This window comes from Macrobrachium nipponense, chromosome 11 (genome assembly GCF_015104395.2).
Source record: "Macrobrachium nipponense isolate FS-2020 chromosome 11, ASM1510439v2, whole genome shotgun sequence".
In the NCBI taxonomy this organism is placed as follows: Eukaryota; Metazoa; Arthropoda; class Malacostraca; order Decapoda; family Palaemonidae; genus Macrobrachium; species Macrobrachium nipponense.
In genome coordinates this window covers 42,111,986-42,131,304 of record NC_061087.1, presented here as the reverse complement: position 1 = coordinate 42,131,304, position 19,319 = coordinate 42,111,986, and the positions used below count along the sequence as shown (strand labels likewise).

The window sequence follows — 19,319 nt, the reverse complement described above, 5'->3', positions numbered from 1 at the left end:
GGGTGCTCAGTAAAGGGCCTAGTCATGTGGTGGGGCCCAGAAAGTGCGTTTCTGAGTTTACGAAATCCGAGGAAACATAAGAAACCCGAGACAAAATTTCGTTAGAAAAAGTCTACGAAAACTGAATTGTACAAAAACCTGGGCGTACGAAAACCAAGGTTCCACTTGGAAAATTTAAGAAATGATGTAAGGAAAATATGAGATTGGTCAAAAAGTTGGCAGATCGCTGTTAACTTGGATAAATGTAAAGTGTTACACATAGGAACAAACAACCCTCATGCAACTACATGCGGCTTGGGAATGACATGAATAGTGTAGAACAAGAAGAGGACCTTGGAGTCATTAAAATCCAGAAAATAGTACATGAAAACTGAAAAGAAGGCACAGAAACTAGTGGGATGCATAATGAGGCAGCTCAAATACTTTAAGTATACATTTGGTTTTTGAAATTTCAAGATAGGCAATTATATAAGCAATTTTAGAGCGGGGTAGCAAATATTCGTGGATTTTTACCATGGGGGGCATATGGTCCCTATCCCCCATGAATACTGGGGTTCTACTGTATTTGCTTTAGAGGCACAGCAATATTTTCCACCTGAAAATTAATCATGCATGCAATTGCTGACTTTGAGTATTTCAGGTTAGTGGGGCATAGTACAGGTTTTCCAGGTTGATCGGAAACTGACCTGTCAGGCAATGTTGTTGTTGCTACTGGTTTTTTATAGTACTTTTTATTTCAATGATTCTTTTTATCCTGATCACTGACCTTAGATTTTATTTTTGTTTAATCAGTAAACCTCTCAGTTAAAATGAAATTATGGTGTAGTATGCAATGTGAAGTGTCTCACATTCTTTTATTTGTTTTGCTCTTTCTACCTCTACCAAGTAGCAGCTTTATTTCTTAAAGTTCTCATTTAAGAGCTTTTGGACATGTACTAATAAAAGATCACTTTTTAACTTCTAATATTTAAAATTAATAACAATAACTTTAGTAATTTTCTCTTTTTAGAAAAAACAAATTTACTACATAAGCAGCTGTTCTGCACCCAGATTCATGATAGTGTTTTCTAACTTGTTTCTTTCTTCTGGATGATTTGTTCTGGTTCTGTGTTTCTTTCTTTACTTTAATATTCTTCTCAACTGGTAGTCTGGATTCGTAGTATCAAGTCTCTCAGGAGTGTTCAAGTGAGACGAAGGGCAGTTTTCTTTTTTTGCTAATGCAAAGAATACAATTAACAGCTTTCACAAGTTACAACTTATGATTTTAAAAAATCTAGGTAATCTAGTTAGGACCACTACAGGCGGCCCGCGGTTAACGGCGCAATCGCTCAGCAGTGAATCGGTTTTACGGCTGTCGTCAAAAATATTCATTACAAAAAATAGGCATGTTAAGGTATTTTTACGGCACAATTTTCGGTCAACAGCGCCACTAGCGCCGTTATGTCTAACGAGTACATACATTTGTAGAAAATACCGTTCAGCCCATAAAGGTTATGCAAATGATATTTAAAAAATTGTATTGAGAGTTATTACATAGGTATTAAGGGAAAATATATGCCTCTGACGCTGTTCTATGCCAAAAATGTCGAGTTAAAGGAGTCCAAATTTAGCTTTGGATGTGTTGATTTATAAATGTTCATGCTTTTATGCTGAAAATGTGTATGAAAATATATTACGTATAGGTATTTTTATTTATGCACATAACTATGATACAAAGGAAGCTTTTGAACCTGCCCTTCACGTTATCAAATTTTTTCATGTTCATTCTTGTAAGCCGCTGCCTACCGCTTTTCCGAAAATATAGAGTTAAAAAAAGTGCAAATTTAGCGATCGATGTGTCGATTTCATAAATGTTCATGCTTTAATGTTTAGCATGTCTATGCATGTATTATGTATAGGGTATTTTTAAAACTACGGCCTTGGTCAAAAGTAAAGAACTTAGCCAAGAAAGTACCCCTTCAATATCCCCTCCCAGTGCTAACCATTCACACGGATGCATCCCTGTCCGGGTGGGGGGGATACTCTCAGTTCAAACAGGTTCAGGGGACTTGGTCAGTTCAATTTCGCCAGCTCCACATAAACGTGTTGGAAGCAATGGCAGTATTTCTTACTCTGAAGAGACTGCTTCCCCCGAAGAAGTCTCATCTAAGGCTAGTTTTGGACAGTGCAGTGGTAGTTCATTGCATCAACAGAGGAGGGTCCAAATCCAAACATGTGAACCATGTCATGATAGCCATCTTTGCATTAGCAAACAAACACAAATGGCATCTGTCTGCCACTCACCTGGCAGGAGTAAGAAATGTGATAGCAGACGCTCTGTCCCGGTCAGTTCCTCTGGAATCAGAGTGGTCTCTGGACGTCGGGTCATTCCAGTGGGTAAGCCGGAGGAGACCTCCCAGGTCTCCAAGTGGATCTCTTCGCCTCACAAGCGAACCACAAGCTCCCTTGCTATGTGGCCCCCAACCTGGACCCTCTGGCTTATGCCACGGACGCCCTGTCGTTAGATTGGAATCAGTGGAGGAGAATTTATGTTTTTCCTCCAGTGAATCTTCTCTTGAAAGTCCTAGACAAACTAAGGTCTTTTCAAAGGGATAGTAGCTCTGATTGCACCGGACTGGCCCAAGAGCAACTGGTATCCTCTTCTCTTGGAATTGGGTCTCCGACCTCAACGGATCCCCAATCCCAAACTATCACAATCAGTACAAATGAGGACTGTGTTCGCTTCCTCAGGAACTCTCCGAGACCCTAACTTTATGGACTTCATGAAGTTTGCGGCTAATAAAGATGCTGACATTGATCCACAGAATATTCTCTTCCTAGAATCAGATAAGAGAGAGTCAACCATTAGACAATATGACTCAGCTGTTAAAAATTAGCATCTTTCTTGAAAGAATCGAACACTACAACCATGACAGTTAATTTGGCTATATCCTTTTTCAGATCCTTATTTGAAAAAGGTTTAGCTGCTAGCACGATTACCACTCATAAATCGGCTTTGAAGAAAATCTTTCAAGTAGGTTTTCAGATAGATTTTGACTGAATCTTTATTTCACATCTATCCTAAAGCCTGTGCTAGACTTAGACCTTCCCAGAGGCCTACTACAGTTTCATGGTTCTTAAATGACGTCCTCAAACTAGCTTCAGATACTGACAACTCATCTTGTACATTCATAATGCTCCTGAGGAAGACATTATTCTTATTAAGCCTAGCCTCAGGAGCTAGAATTTCAGAACTGTCGCTCTATCCAGGGATGCGGGTCATGTGGAATTCCTCCCATCAGGAGAAGTTCTACTTGCTCCGGATCGTAGCTTTTTAGCCAAAAATGAAGATCCTCTTGCAAAGGTGGGCCCCTTGGAAGGTTATAATCCCACTTCCACAGGATCCTTCTCTCTGCCCAGTATCAACTCTTAGAGCCTTTCTAATCTCGTACTTCTTCTAGATCCTCAGGTGCTCTCTTCATGAGAGAAAAAGGTGGTACTTTATCAGTTAAAGGCATTAGACAGCAAATCCTTTACTTCATTAAACAAGCCAACCCTGAGTCATTCCCAAAAGCACATGATATCAGGGGAGTAGCCACTCAATTAATTATTTTCAACATATGAACTTTGAGGATCTTAGAAAGTATACTGGATGGAAATCCCCGACAGTCTTTAAACGGCATTATTTAAAGTCCTTGGAATCTTTAAAGTTTTCAGCAGTAGCAGCGGGAAACATAGTTTCCCCTGATACTGTTTAGTAGTTGTAGTATAGATCCAGGTCTCCTTTCTACCTACATCAACCAACATGCCTCACCCTATCGTCAGGCTACTCAACATCATAGCCTTAGCCGTTGTATCATATAGTGGTTTGTCCCTTATTTTCGCTAGGGACATCCACCAATTTGTACTGATATGTACTTCAGTGTACCTACCCTTATTTTTATGCTAGGGTAGGACACAATATGTTTGTATATATTCACCATTTTATGTTAATGATGAACTTCAGTCACAATGTGTTTGTATATATTTTGGAATATTTGTATTGATGATGGATTTCAGTGTCCCTACCCTTATTTTTATGCTAGGGTAGGACCACATGGTGATTATATTTTGGAATTTTGTATTTTTGTTAAGTAAATCCCAATTTTTCCTTATTTTACATGCATCTTTGTAATTTACTTTAATTACCATTTAAGTACTTTAAGATTACTAACATTTTATTATTTTACTATTAAATAAGTTAGTTTAAGTGCTTAATTTGTATGCTGTAATTGATTTACTTATATTATATCCATCATTTTAAATTGTTTTTCATTGTTCCCTTTTCCATCTTGTCTGTTTCTCTGGTACTCTTTCATAGGCCGACACGAGCTGAGCCCAGAAAAGATTTTGACGAAGGAAAATCTATTTCTGGGTGATTGGCTCGTGTCGCCCTATGAAACCCACCCCCCCTTTTTTATAGTTGTTTTCCCCCCCCTTGCAGGACAAGATGTATTTAACTGTTTTATTTAAGGATGTCCGCTAGGGGCGCTGCTGTCCGTGGCGTCCTCTAGTAGTAGTAGTAGAGGCTGCATCGCCCGTTGGTATCAGCTCTCTCTTGGGGGGATTCTGACAGGAAGTTCTAATTGGTGTTTGGCTCGTGGTAGTGTTCCACACTCGCCCCTTTATCATACCGACACTTCTTTTTAAGAGTGAGCGAGTCAGTTTTACTGACATTTTCTTAATTTTGTTTTTCTCTGGTAATTTTAGGCTAATTTTACCTAGAAAGAATGATATTAAGGATACTTTCATAGGGCGACACGAGCCAATCACCCAGAAATAGATTTTTCCTTCGTCAAAATCCCTTTTTTAATTCTGTGCAGAAATATGATACTAAGGCAGCTTTTGAAACTGCCCTTCACGTATCAAATACGATGTTTTTCACGTTCATTCTTGTAAGCAGCTGCATGCCGCTCCTCCGAAAGTATTGAATTAAAAAGAAGGTAAATTTAGCGATCGATGTGTCGATTTGATAAATGTTCATGCTCTTATGTTGAAAATGTATTTGAAAATGTATTAGGTATAGAATATTTTAATTTTTGTACATAAATATGATACAAATTAAGGCAGCCTTTGTAACTACGCTCCACATTGTCAGGAGGGGATGTTTTTTTTCGTGTCGTTCTTGTCCGCCACTGTTTTCGAAAATGCATGGTGTATTTTATTAATTATGCATCTTTTCCATAAATCCTTTAAAAAGTTATACAGTACCTCACTGTATCCAATAATATTGCATGTATTCTCATATTATTGTATTATGAAATAGTACGGCAAATCTAAGCTAGTATTCCGCGGAGCGGCCATGGTTTTGGTTTCAAATCAGCTGATGGCGAACACAAGTTTGTTTTTCCATATTTAACGTAATTCTGAGCAAATTTTCTTGCTTCTAGTTGGCATTAACAAACTATCTAAGATACTTTGACTTATAATGAGACAAGGTTTATTTTTCCTCATACGAAGTGTTTTTTAGGTGGGAAATATGAATTGAAATATGTCTCGTTGTGATTGTGAACTTTTTTTTTTTAACAGATTACGTTGGGGGCATGTTTATTGCGTAAAAAAATTATGTGATTCAATTCGCAATTTTCCTTTATATCATCATAATACGAACTTTGCGTTATTTATCTTATATCGGCATGAAACCAACAGTAAAATGTTTTCTTTCAAGCCCAGTAGTTTTGATTAAAATTATTTTATCTCAATTTTATCTACGGTTGTGTTTGATGGCATGCGTTTACTGGAGTTTTATCCTTGTTGCTGATGCACGATAATAGTCAATAGCAGCGTGAACAGTTTTCTCAGCTTCAGTTATAACTAGGTTTAAATTTAACAGAATATTTCCCGATTGATCTTTGATCTATATTGATCTTTGATCTACAGCAAATAAAGTTATAGCATTAAGATATCTCAGTTCTATTCTACATAACGTCATTTATAACAACTACAGTAATAGTGTACTATAGTATGATGATTGAAATACAAGCCAAACAGAAGTTATCGAATTTGATTGTACTTAAAAAAAAAAAAAAAGTCGTTTCACGTTTGGTTGTTCATGGCTGTACACGTTTATGCAACGAGTATAACGTTAAAACCATACTTTAATCATTCTCTTTTGCTGTTTTTGAACTTATGTAACTAGAAGATGGGATAAAGTTAGGCTATTGTAATTTGGTCTCGCATAAAATCGGATTATAAGACGAATTATCGTAACTTGAACACTACAGCTACCTGTATAATAACACCTTATTATGTCTTTACATACTGTAGACACCCAAAGGATTAAAGCTAGGCTTTTTTCACTTTACAGTATTTATAATACTATAATGTACTGTTCAGTAAATTCTGTAGATCTAAACTGGGATAGTTTACATATCTGTGGACAGATCCTACACCTCCAAAACCATTACCCCAAATAACAAATTGCATAGAATAAAAGTGGTCTAGAATTTCGAAAGAAGGTGTGCGGCGGCCATAGGCTTTAAAATCGCTTTGTATTGAAAATCACTTAGTGTCAGCGACTAGGAACGGATCCTCTGCTGCTAACCGAGGGCCGCCTGTATAATGCTCTGGAAAGGTATTACTTCTTTACTGTATGATGGTTGGTCCTCTCTAACTTTGTACCAACCTCTCTACTTTGTTTTTGCTGCTTTGCAATCAGCTACCCCCACAATTGTCGTGACTTAACCCTCTAAGGTGTTGTATGTTCCAGGTCCGCCCAAACAGGGTCAGCATTAGTGAAGCTGACACTCTCTTATCTTACCCCATCCCCTTTTTGGTGAGATTAACATGTTAATTCCTCCTCTTGAAGGTGGAGCTTGCTAAATTAACATGTTAATACCTCCTCTTGAAGGTGGAGCTTCCTAATCGATGGAAGCTGAGTGAGTGAGGTGCGAGTTCACAGGTCAGCAAGTTTATAGCTGTCTTAAGATTTCTATTGCACAAGAGATAAATACTGTGTGTACGATGCTAGGGGATGTTGCAGATACGGAGAAAATTGCAGATTCAGACACAAAATGAATAATTATGATGAAGGAAGGTCAAATATTTTAGAAAAGTTGGATTTTTTAATGTCAGAATTTCTGGAAAGGAAGAAAAGAACAACATACCAGAACAGGAAAGAGACATGGGAAAATCATTATTACCAGTATAAAAATGAAGGAGATAACACACAAACCATCATAGTGATGAATGCGCAGGGTTTAGTTACGAGTAACTCAAAAAGAAAAAGAGTACCGTATATACTCGCATATTATGCGACTTTTGAAACCTAATTTTGAAGCTAATTTTAAAGGGGTCGCATCATACACGCGGTATAAAATTAGCATACCGTCTATGCTTTCCCAAATCGGCAGATTGCGATAGTTACTACCGGAGGAAAACAGTAGATCTTTTAAAAAGTTATGCTTTACTTGTACTTCACTATATCCAATAATATTGTATGCATTAGGGAAAAAACTCTCTATCACGAGAGTATATATAATGTTCTAAAGGGTCCACAATAATACAAAGTGTAAAAAGTCTGTGTATAATTTTGAAGACTTTACAGAAAGCTTTCAAACCCTTCCCTGGGTTCATGAAGATGAACCCAGGGAAGGGTTCGAAAGCTTTCTGTAAAGTCTTCAAAATTATACACAGACTTTTTACACTTTGTATCATTGTGGACCCTTTAGAACATTGTATGCATTTTCATGTTACTATTGTATTTTAAAATACAAAAGAGCGATCGTGCGCCATTTGCATTATTTTGGTTTATACAACATGTTTAACTGTTCTAGACTAACCATATATAATTTCCAACTCAGTTGATTAAGGCACAATACCGAAGGAATTTTACTTTTTGTTTTACTCGGTAAAGAAACATTTGTTACTTGAACTGTTATTTTTATTTTAGGATACGCAGTTAAGTGAAAATTTATTAAAGTAAAAAAAATGCATAAAATTAATAAACTAAAATCCTCCAAAGTTGCTCTCCGTGTCCGTATCATCAAATACTGCTCTGAATTCTTCGCCATCAAGGCAGTCATATTCGTCATCTTCCAGATCTTTGATCATTTCATCTTCATATGGAAGGTATAGTCTTGTCACCGTGGCGAGCTCTCTGGCGTGGCTTTTAAAGATCTGCCCTTATGCTAATTTTACAAAAACAACAACTGCCCGTGTTTGACAGACCTTTGAATGTCCTTGAGACAAACCCCGAGGCTATAATTATAAGATTATAAGGGGTTTTCATTCCCAGGTACTTTAATCTCTCTATCTCTCTCTCTCTCCTCAAATCTCAGCTGTCCGACGTCGAGCGAGAGCTTTTTTATGGGACAACATAAGCCTGCATTTCGCATTTTCTATACCTAATTATTTTGTATACGATTGCCCTTTCTCGGCTGTGAAGTTGATGTCTATCCATGGCTGTGAGATGACCAAGAATAACTTGTAAGTCAGTGTCAAAGTCAGTCCACTCTTCAGTCAGGCCAAAACTTTGCCATATTGCATTCAAGCAATATTCAGTCATTGTTTCCTATCTATTATTTTGTCAGAGAGAGAGAGAGAGAGAATATGTCTGCATACGATTGTTTATTTTCTCACTCATCAAACTTACTCTGTTATACTTTATTTCATATTTCCTTGCTCACCAATTTATTCTATACCTACGATATTAAGAAATGAAGATATGTGTAAAAGGGAGAACTGCCTCCAGACTGTACCGTCAGTATGAATTTAAACGCAAGTGGAACTGGTTGAAATATTCGCAACAGCACCAAAATGAGATGCCATGGTGATAGAAAATCTGACTCCGTTTCTTGTTATTGCATAAAAAAAACTTAATCAATCGTGAACCTACGCAATTTATTTAGAATTCTGCGTAACGGAAAAGATAATATTTGATGTCTGTAATGGGAGAAATGGTTTTATCTCTGTTGTTGTTATAAATTTGGCGGATATGCGATCAAACACGTGGGAGGACCAAAACAGCCCAGCCAGAGAGCTCAGCTCATTTTGTAAATACTATTGTTTGGCGTGCTAGGCTTACTCGATTCATTTGGGTGTGCGCTGCAGCTGCTGCTACTGCTACTCAAATAATCGCATTTTTCTTACTAATCCCAAGAGTTGACCAAGGAAAATCCCAAGATTAACCAAAAATCCCAAGATAATAAAATAATTGACATATGCCAAGCCTTGGAGTCCTAAATATATACTCTGTCTGTCTATCAGGAAAAGATACTGATAAATTGAATTGACGGTATCTTTCCTTCTTTCCTGAGAGAGAGAGAGAGAGAGAGAGAGAGAGTATATTGCAGTGTGTTCATGCTTGTTAAAAATGTGCAGTACGGGTAATTCATATCTGGAAGAAAAAAAATATGAATTTTGTTGCTGTCAGTCGCATGGACTAAATTTACAAAGAGCAGGGAACAAATCTTGACATTGCTCGAGAGATAGAGAGATGAACCAAGGCCATCTAGGATGAACTCTCTCTCTCTCTCCCCTCTCAACTATACTGTAAGTGTTAACTTGAGTCTCTGAAACCAATAGGTATTAGCACACTCGCAGCTGTATGTGTGTGTGTGTGTGTGTATGGGCATACTGTTTAAAAATGTGCTGTGCCTACAGGTAATAAATACCTACGTACATCTTGGAAGATAAAACAAACAAACAAATTTTGTTGTTGTTAGTCGCCGGGGATATAAAGTGTGTGACCAGCTGACAGAAAGATTAACATTTTTCCAGAGATTAAAGAGCCGAATTTTGTTTTGAAGCTATGTCAACCGCGTTAGTAAATAGGTATCATCTTCTAAAGAAATTTTTTTTCTTTTTTTGCGGAAGAATCTTCAAACCATTTTGCATTCAAAGTAATGAGAAGGAATCATTCTATTCTTCATGTAATCAGTAAAATACTTAATTGTATAAAAACTAAAACTACGTATTGTATGCAAAACACACACATCATCGTTAGCTTCGCGTGTGTAAACGTTCATTCTAAGAAATTCTCAGAGTAGTATAACTAACACCTGATTGGTTGGTTGGCAGCAATGGAGATCTGTCATCCAATGACTGCCCTCTGCTTCTGTTCTATATATAGACATATGCCGTGGATGGCACTAGTTTTGAACGTTACCATGTTCGTGATTTTCTGACTACCGACGGCAAAAATTACTCAATAATTTTCATATAATTATTTCTTTGTGAAAACAATAATATAATATGATCATTTTAACTTTAATGTATAGTGGTATGAAAAATACCAGTGTGTCGTATCGATGCGTCATCAATATAGCGGTATGAAAATACCACATGGTGTTGTAGCTATACGTAATCGCGAAGTATAAAATCCTTTTCCCGGACCATCCTCAAAATTTTACGACTCTTCAAATTCAAGATCGACATGGTGAAATATATTATATAGTCATACTTATTGTTAAAATTCACAAGTTGAACTGCAAAACATTATTATATTTTGATTGTCATATACATATATTTTTTGTGTTTTACGGAATGTTCGTTATGAAAATAATAGCTATTAGTGAACATATGGTATTATAATTGTCCCACTATTTTGTTATAGGTGATCTTAATTATCTCACATTCATTTAACAGCATTATATTAATATTTATTTAAATAAACTGTAATTAATAAATAACAATAATGAAAAACATAAAGGGAAAAAATGTTTTTGCTGCAGTAGTGATGTTTGTTTGATTATGCATCTGACCTCACTTCCGAAATCTGAAAAATTCCAAAAACCGAAACATCAGAATGTGTGTGTACTGCACATTTTTTTAAACACGCACACAATGTCTACACATTTACTGATACCCGTTGGTGAAAGACTCAAATTACAGTATTTATTCCTGAGAGAGAGAGAGAGAGAGAGAGAGAGAGAGAGAGAGAGAGAGAGAGAGAGAGAGAGAGAGAGAATGACTTAAGACTCCAAGGCATGTTATTTTTAAAATTATTTTATTATCTTGGGATTCTTTTTTAATCTTGAGATTTTCTATTCAATTCTCGAGATTAGTAAGAAAATTACCGTAACTTGACTAGCAGCAGCACACATCTGAATGACTCGGCCATTAGCATGCTAAACCACCAACCTTATGAACTGACGCTCTCGGAAAAGGAACTCGCATGATACATGAGATACATGACAAAACCACTGTTTATTGGTGAAAATTTGGGGGTCGCATGATATGCGAGATCGCACGTTACTCGAGTATATACAGTACTTAGAAGAACTAACCCAAATTAAAAAGAAAATAGATATAATGAATATAAGTGAAATCTGGTATTCCCAAGAGGGGGAACCACAATGTATGGGAAAGACAAAAAACAAGGAAAAATATATGAGAAATATAGTAACTCAGAATGTGAACTAATAGCGGTAGAATTTGAATCTGAAGAATTAATGAACATTGTAATATATAGACCCCCTAATACTAAAGAGTTTGACACAATAATAGAAAAATTGGATGATATATGTAGAAATCACAAGGACTGGACTATTCTCCTATCCGGAGACTTTAACTTTCCTTTCGTAGACTGGAAAGAACAAATAGGAGATTGTGGTTGTATTTATACATATAAAAAAGAGAGTAATAGTAGTGCAGGAGAGTAATAGTAGTGCAGAAGATAAGAGGCAATTCGAAAAGCTATTAGAGATGCTACTAGAATACACATTTAACAAATAAATCACCTGCCAACAAGAAAAGGAAAATACTTTAGACCTAGTATTTGTGAACGAGGTGAACTATGTTAAAAAAAGAAATAAATAGTTTATAATGCGAGTATTTCAGACCATAATGTCATAGAATTAACAGTCCATTCCAAAGCAAGTGAAAACAGAGATAAGCAAGAAATGAAAAAGTGGGAAGGATATGGAAAATACAACTTCTACGGTAAAGATATAAAATGGTCAGAAATAAATGAAGAATTAAACAAAGATTGGGATAACATTTTCATAAGTGATGATATAAAGGTGAATACGTAGATATTATATAAAATATTAGAGAAAATAGTGGATAAATATATACCGAAGAAGAAAAGTAAGCATCAGTCATGTATACCAAGAGACAGAAGGATTTTGTTCCAGAAAATCAAAAAGTGGAAAAAAGGTCTTGCAAAAAAAAAAAAAATGCATGGAAAGTGATGGAACTAAAAAGTAAGATAGAAAATGCAGAACAAAAGATTATACAATCAAAAGGAAATGAAAAATGGGACTTGGAAGAAAAAACCCTAGTAAATATCAAGCAAAACCCCAAACTATTGTACTCGTATGCAAAAAAGATGAATAAAAGAAGAATAGAAATAGGTCCTCTAAGAATTGCAGGGAGATTAACGATTAAAAAAAAGGAAATATGCAACATATCGGCAGAAAGATATAAGAGAGAATTCACCCCTAGAATTGATAATGAAGATAATGATACAGAAATAAGGGATGAAAATAGTGAATATTTATCAGACAGATGTTAATAAAGCTGATATTGTGCAGGCTATTAATGAAATTAAAAATGGAGCTGCAGCTGGGCCTGATGGTGTCCCTGCTATTTTGTTAAAGAAAGTAGTTCATTCTATCGCAAAGCCACTTGCAATATTATCAAGACAAAGTGTAGATACAGGCAAGATTTATGATGAGCACAAATTAGCATATATTACCACTACTTTAAAAAGTGGATCAAGACTAGAGGCAAGTAATTATAGGCCTGTGAGTCTAACATCACATATTATGAAAGTGTATGAAAGGGTAATGAAGAAAAATATGAAACATTTAATAAAAAATAATTTGTTTAATATAAGACAACAAGGTTTTTTACCCGGAAAAAGTACACAAACCCAACTGTTAATCCACCGTGAGAACATATACAAAAATATGAAAAACGGAAATAAAACAGATGTGGTTTATCTAGACTTTGCAAAAGCTTTTGACAAGGTAGATCATTATATATTAGCGAAGAAAATTAGAAATCATTATATAGTGGATAAAGTAGGAAGATGGTTAAAAGAATTTTTACACAACAGAAAACAGATAGTTATTGCAAACGATGTGAAATCGGATGAAGCTAAGGTAATATTCGGTGTGCCACAAGGTACGGTGTTAGCTGCATTACTGTTTGTTATTATGATTGCAGACATAGACAGTAATGTTAAGGACTCGGTAGTGAGTAGTTTCGCTGATGACACAAGAATAAGTAGAGAAATTACTTGTGATGAAGATAGGAACGTGCTACAGAGACCTTAACAAAGTATATGATTGGGCAGAGGTAAATAGGATGGTATTTAACTCTGATGAATTTGAATCAATAAATTATGGAGACAGAGAAGGAAAGTTATATGCATATAGGGGACCTAATAAGGAGACAATCACAAATAAGGAAGCAGTTGAAGACCTTGGTGTGATGTTGAATAGGAACATGTTATGCAATGATCAAATAGCAATTCTATTGGCAAATTGTAAAGCAAATATGGGAATGTTGTTACGACACATCAAAACAAGAAAAGCTGAACACATAATTATGCTTTATAAAACGTATTTTCGTAGTCCACTTGAATATTGCAATATGATATGGCTCCCACACTATCAAAAGGATATTGCACAAATAGAGTGTACAAAGGTCCTTTACAGCTAGAATAGAAGAAGTTAAGGATCTTGACTACTGGGAAAGACTACAATCCTTAAAATTATATAGCCTATAGGAGAAGAGAACGCTACATGATAATTCAGGCATGGAAACAGATAGAAGGAATTGCCGAAAACATCATGGAGCTAAGAATATCAGAAAGAGCAAGCAGAGGTAGATTAATAGTGCCCAAAACTATACCAGGAAAAATAAGGAAAGCACACAGGACATTAATCCACTAGGCACCAGCATCGACAATGTAGCGTCTATTCAATGCGTTGCCAGCTCATCTGAGGAATATATCAGGAGTGAGCTTAGATGTGTTTAAGAGTAAGCTCGACAAATATCTAAGCTGCATCTAAGACCATCCAAGATTGGAGGATGCAAAATATACTGGAAGATGCACTAGCAACTCTCTGGTAGACATTAGAGGTGCCTCACACTGAGGACCTGGGGCAACCCGAACAAGATGTAAGGTCTGTAAGGTAAGGGAAGGTCTCTCTCTCTCTCTCCTCTCTCTCTCTCTCTCTCTCTCTCTCTCTCACAGAGATGTATGTTTTTTGTATGATAAGTAAATGATTTACTAATTTTCAGATATCAACATTAATGTAAACAGCAATAATATAAATTCATTAAATTAAATACTAAAGTGAATTAGCAAGATTTTAGTTTATAAATTGAAAAATTATGTAAGAATGAAAGAAAATCCATTTTTCCCCGCATCTTGTCATTGAACTCCAGGTAGCCAAGCTGAGATGGTTGGGGTCCAACCGCTGTCAAATTTATCAAGTAATGTGACAGGAGGGGGAGTGTGTTGCCCACACCAGATCATGCAATTTCTCTCTCTCTCTCTCTCTCTCTCTCTCTCTCTCTCTCTCTCTCTCTCTCTCTCTCTCTTACTGAGATGAGAGAATTTCTATGGTACATGTGTATATGTTTTTTAATATTTTCACATAATAATATAACTAATTTCAAAATTCATATGTGATAATACTTTAAAGAAATACAATAATCTATCCATTTCACTCTTTTGAATAAGGATAACCTCTCTCTCCACACATATGTCATAGTGGTAACTCTTGCCCTCTGTTTGGGCTGGAAGTGTATGTATAAGTATATCTTTAAGGGGCATTACTACATTTTATGGTAAAATAATAATATCTAGTACTAGTTTTCAAATAATATTAAGTTTAATGAGATTAAACAATAACAATAGCATTCTCTCTCTCTCTCTCTCTCTCTTCGTCTTACATATGTATGTTTATTTGTTTTGTAGTATAAATAAATTATTTACCTTATAACTAATTTTCAAATATTAATAAGATTAATAATAAAAACAGCGATTCCCAGTCTTTTTATCCACTTGGAAGAAGGTGGGCGGGGGAGTAAATGACAGTTTGATATATGAAATTGGCGGAGGGGAAGGAGTCAGAGTCTAGGAGTTATTCTCTCTCTCTCTCTCTCTCTCTCTCTCTCTCTCTCTCTCTCTCTCTCTCTCTCTTTTCATTATTATTCTCTCTGTCTCAGAAACAATTCATAATTTCACTCTTTATGGTCAGATATATGATGTTGCTATTCAATGGTCTCTCTCTCTCTCTTTCTGTTATTGGCTGTAGTTATATATTTTTAATGGTAAAATGTTTAAGATGACTTTGAAATTATATTAATAATATAACCTCAAAGATTAATACAGTAATAGGTTAGTAATTTTAGGTATATTTGAAGTAGAATATTATTTAAGGTATATATTTGGTATCTGAACTTTCAAGATAGGCAGTTATAAGCATTGTTAGTGGTGGTTTTAACTATTCCAGGGGGTGTCTGGTACACATCCCCCGCGAATACAGGGAGAACACTTACATAATTGCTGTGCATATGTTACATAATACAACAACTCCCTTGAGAAGTCTTTACTTTTGGTATTGAAATTAACAGTTTGAGTAACATTCCCTAATAGTCTTTTCTTTTTCAGGATTTTTTCCTCCATGATAGGAACCAAAGCACATGTGAAAGACGTAAAAGACAAATTGAAGTCTGTCAACCCTGCACACATTGCTGTTGTAGAATTTTGCCAAGGAAGGACTATGAGGTACAGTGTAACATATCTGCTTGTGTTCAGATGACATACCTGTCACTTGGTAGTGAAGGAGATAATATTTGTGAAATAATCAACTTACTGCAATAGTATTTTCATATGGCTAAAATGTAACTATTAATTAAATATATAGGGTTATCACTTAGAATATACCTTCTGTTGCAGAAGCAGAGCCCGCCACCCCAACCCCCCCCCCCCCTAACCCCCCCCCCACATTGTCTGTGGCTTTCACCTTTCATCCATTGTCTTTGGTTTTTCCCCACTCAACTGCTTAATTTCTTAATTGTTCATATGCGAACAAACCCTCAGTCTTAACAATATAATAATTTCTAGCGCCTAGCTGGATCCGGTAAAAAAGTAGATGAAAGCAAGGAATCTTGTGGTATCTGGCAACGCATGCGTAGATTGGGTGAAGAGTGGTCAAACGCCGAACATCTACGCTAGTCTTTCTTTACCGCCTTGGGACGAGAGTTGGGTTCTTTCCACTCTTGCCCTTTTTCCCGGTTTTTGCCCGTTTCATTCCTTTAGTGTGTTTGTTTGTTTTTACCTAATATTATGGCTTCTTCTGCTCCTTCTCGACGTCAGCGTTGGTGCCCCGAATTACCTTTCCTGCTCCCCTTTTCACTTCATGTAAGAGCAGTGCTGTTATGAGTCTTGAGATATGATGGATTGCCCTTGTTAAATCACTTTATATAAAAATAATAGTCAAATCCAACCAACATTTTATAATTATATACATCATACAGCAATGCAGTAATATCAGCTTTTTTTCTTTTTTTTTTACAGAATACAGTAGTACCTCGAGATATGAAATTAATCCGTTCCGAGGCGCCTTTCGTATCATGAGGTTTTCGTATCTTGGACCACATTTTACATGTAAAATGGCTAATCCGTTCCAAGCCCTCCAAAAACACCCCAGTAAATTTCATAATAGTAAAGCTAAATTGACCTATAAACAATGAAATACTATAACAATTTGGACCATTCAATACCTAAGTTAATAAAAAAAATGCAAAAAGGGATTTTGACGTAAGGAAAAATCTATTTCTGGGCGATTGGCACGTGTCGCCAGCGAAATATCCTTTAATCCATTATTTCTAAGGTAAATGTACTAACACATACCAGAGAATAAATAAAATAAAGAAAAGGTCAGTACAACTGACTCGCTCACCCTCCAAGAGGGTGTCGGTATGAACACTATGGCGAGTGAGACCACTACCACGAACCGCTTGCCAATAGAAATCTCCCACTACAAAATCCCCACAAGAGGGGAGCCGACCCACAGAGTGGGCAGCAACTACTACTACTCCATCCCATGCTGCCGACCGCTGCGCCTCTGGTGGCCATCCTGAAGTTAGCAGACAATCTTGAGCGATGGGATGGGCAGGGCGGGATTTCGCTGGCGACACGAGCCAATCGCCCAGAAATAGATTTTTCCTTACGTCAAAATCCCTTTTCTGGGCTCAGCTCGTGTCGCTGCGCGAAATCGTACCAGAGAAATAGCACAAGATTGTAAAGAATAAAATCAAATAAACAAAAGGGTCTCAAATAAAAGATAACATAAAATAAAGGAATATAATTGCTAATAAATATACATATACACAATGATACAAAATAGAAATATTACTTAAATTTAACTTAATGCTAATAATATTTCATAAATTAACTTAAATTTAACATATATACAGGGCTTACATGGAATATATGTTGAAATCAGTATCTGTGTATAGATATTATGTACAAAGAACTCAAAGCAATTATAACAATAACTTGAACAGAACAAACTTCAATAATAACATAAAAAGGGAATGTATATGACTTAATATACAAAACCCGTAACCATGTAAATACGATGTGTCCCCTAGCATAAAAATAAGGGATCACATCAAAGAGATCATTATATACAATCAATTGTGAGTGACCCCTAGCAAAAAAAAAAAAAAAAAAAGGGACACCCACTATACCATCATAAGAGCAGCTAAGACTCAAGGTAAACGTAGATGAACATGGCAGGTATAGACGAACTGTTGGGTGAGATAGGTAGAAAGGAGGACTGGATCTTCTACTAAAGATTAAGCAGAGTCGGGGGAAACTATGTTACCCGCCGCAACTGCTGAAAATTTCAGAGCTTCCAAGGACTTTAAGTAATGACGCTTAAATACTGTCGGCGATTTCCATCCAGTATATTTTTTCAACTCATCGAAATTCATATGTTGGAAATAGTTAATTGAGGTGGCTACTGCCCTGACATCATGTGCTTTATGGGAAGGAGTCAGGATTTGGCTTGCTTAATAAAGTACAGGATCTGCTGCCTGATGCCTTTAATAGATAAAGTACCACCTTTTTCTCTCTTAAAGAGAGGACCCGATGAGGATGAGGAGGTCCTGGACAGAAAGGCTCGTAAGGTCGATACTGGGCAAAGAGAGATATCTTGTGGAAGGAAGGGGTACAACCTTCATGGTTCCCACCTCATCAAAGGATCTTCATTCTTTGCTATAAAACTACGTTCCGGAGAAAGTAGCACTTCCCCTGTGGGAAGAAATTGAACATGATCCGGATCCCTGGATAAATGCCGACAGTTCTGAAATTCTAGCTCCTGAGGCCAAGCTTAATAAAAATAGAGTTTTTCTTAAGAGCATTATAAATGAACATGTGTCATTATCAGTTTCTGAAGCCAGCTTTAGAACATCATTTAAGAACCATGATACTGACGTAGGCCTTACAGAAGGTCTAAGTCTAGCACAAGCCTTGGGAATAGACGAGAAGTAGGAGTCTGTCAAGTCTATGCTGAAACCAAATTGAAAAATCTTTTTCAAGGCTGACTTGTTTGTCGTAATGGTGCTAGCTGCTAAGCCTTTTTTTTCAAATAAAGATCTGAAAAAGGATATAGCTGAATTGATTTGTCATGATTCTAATATATGATTCCCTCAGGAAGGTTGCTAACTTTTTGACTGCAGCATCATACTGTCTCAAAGTTGAATCTCTTTTATCAGATTCCAAGAAGAGAATATTTTGAGGATCAATATTCGCATCTCTTTTAGCTGCAAACTTCATGAAATCCATAAAGTTAGGGTTTTGAGAATTCCTGAGGAAGCGAACACAGTCTTCGTTTGCACTGACTGGGAGAGCCTGGGACTGGGAATTCGAAGAGGACGAAGACCCAGTTCCAGAATTAGAGGGTACCAATTGCTCTTCGGCCAGTCTGGGCTACTAGAGCCACTTGACCCTTGAATGTCCTGAGTTTGTTCAGTACCTTCAGAAGATTCACTGGAGGGAAGACATAAATCTTCTCCCAGTTGTTCCAGTCTAGGGCCAGGGCGTCCGTGGCATAGGCCAGAGGGTCCAGGTTGGGGGCCACATAACATGGGAGTTTGTGGTTCGCTTGGGGATGCGAAGAGATCCACTTGTAGACCTGGAACCCCTCTCTGAAGAATCCACTGGAACGAAACTGTTGTCCCAGTTGACCATTCCGACTCCAGAGGAAAAACTGATCGGGAATAGAGCATCTGCTATGACGTTTCTCACTCCAGCTATATGGGTGGAGGAGAGGTGCCAAACTGAACTTGTCCGCCAGGGAGAAGATGGCTACCATGACATGATTTAG

At 36.7% G+C, this 19,319-nt stretch overlaps 1 protein-coding gene across 4 annotated transcripts in view; it reads left to right on the top strand.

Moving 5' to 3' along the window:
- LOC135205507 (RNA N6-adenosine-methyltransferase mettl16-like) overlaps positions 1-19,319 on the top strand; it is a 426,335-nt gene that overhangs the window by 340,204 nt on the left and 66,812 nt on the right. For all 4 annotated transcript variants that reach the window (XM_064236270.1, XM_064236253.1, XM_064236244.1 and 1 more), the window contains exon 8: positions 15,593-15,709. In XM_064236270.1, coding sequence (XP_064092340.1) covers positions 15,593-15,709 — 117 coding nt within the window. The remainder of the gene's footprint in view (positions 1-15,592; positions 15,710-19,319) is intronic.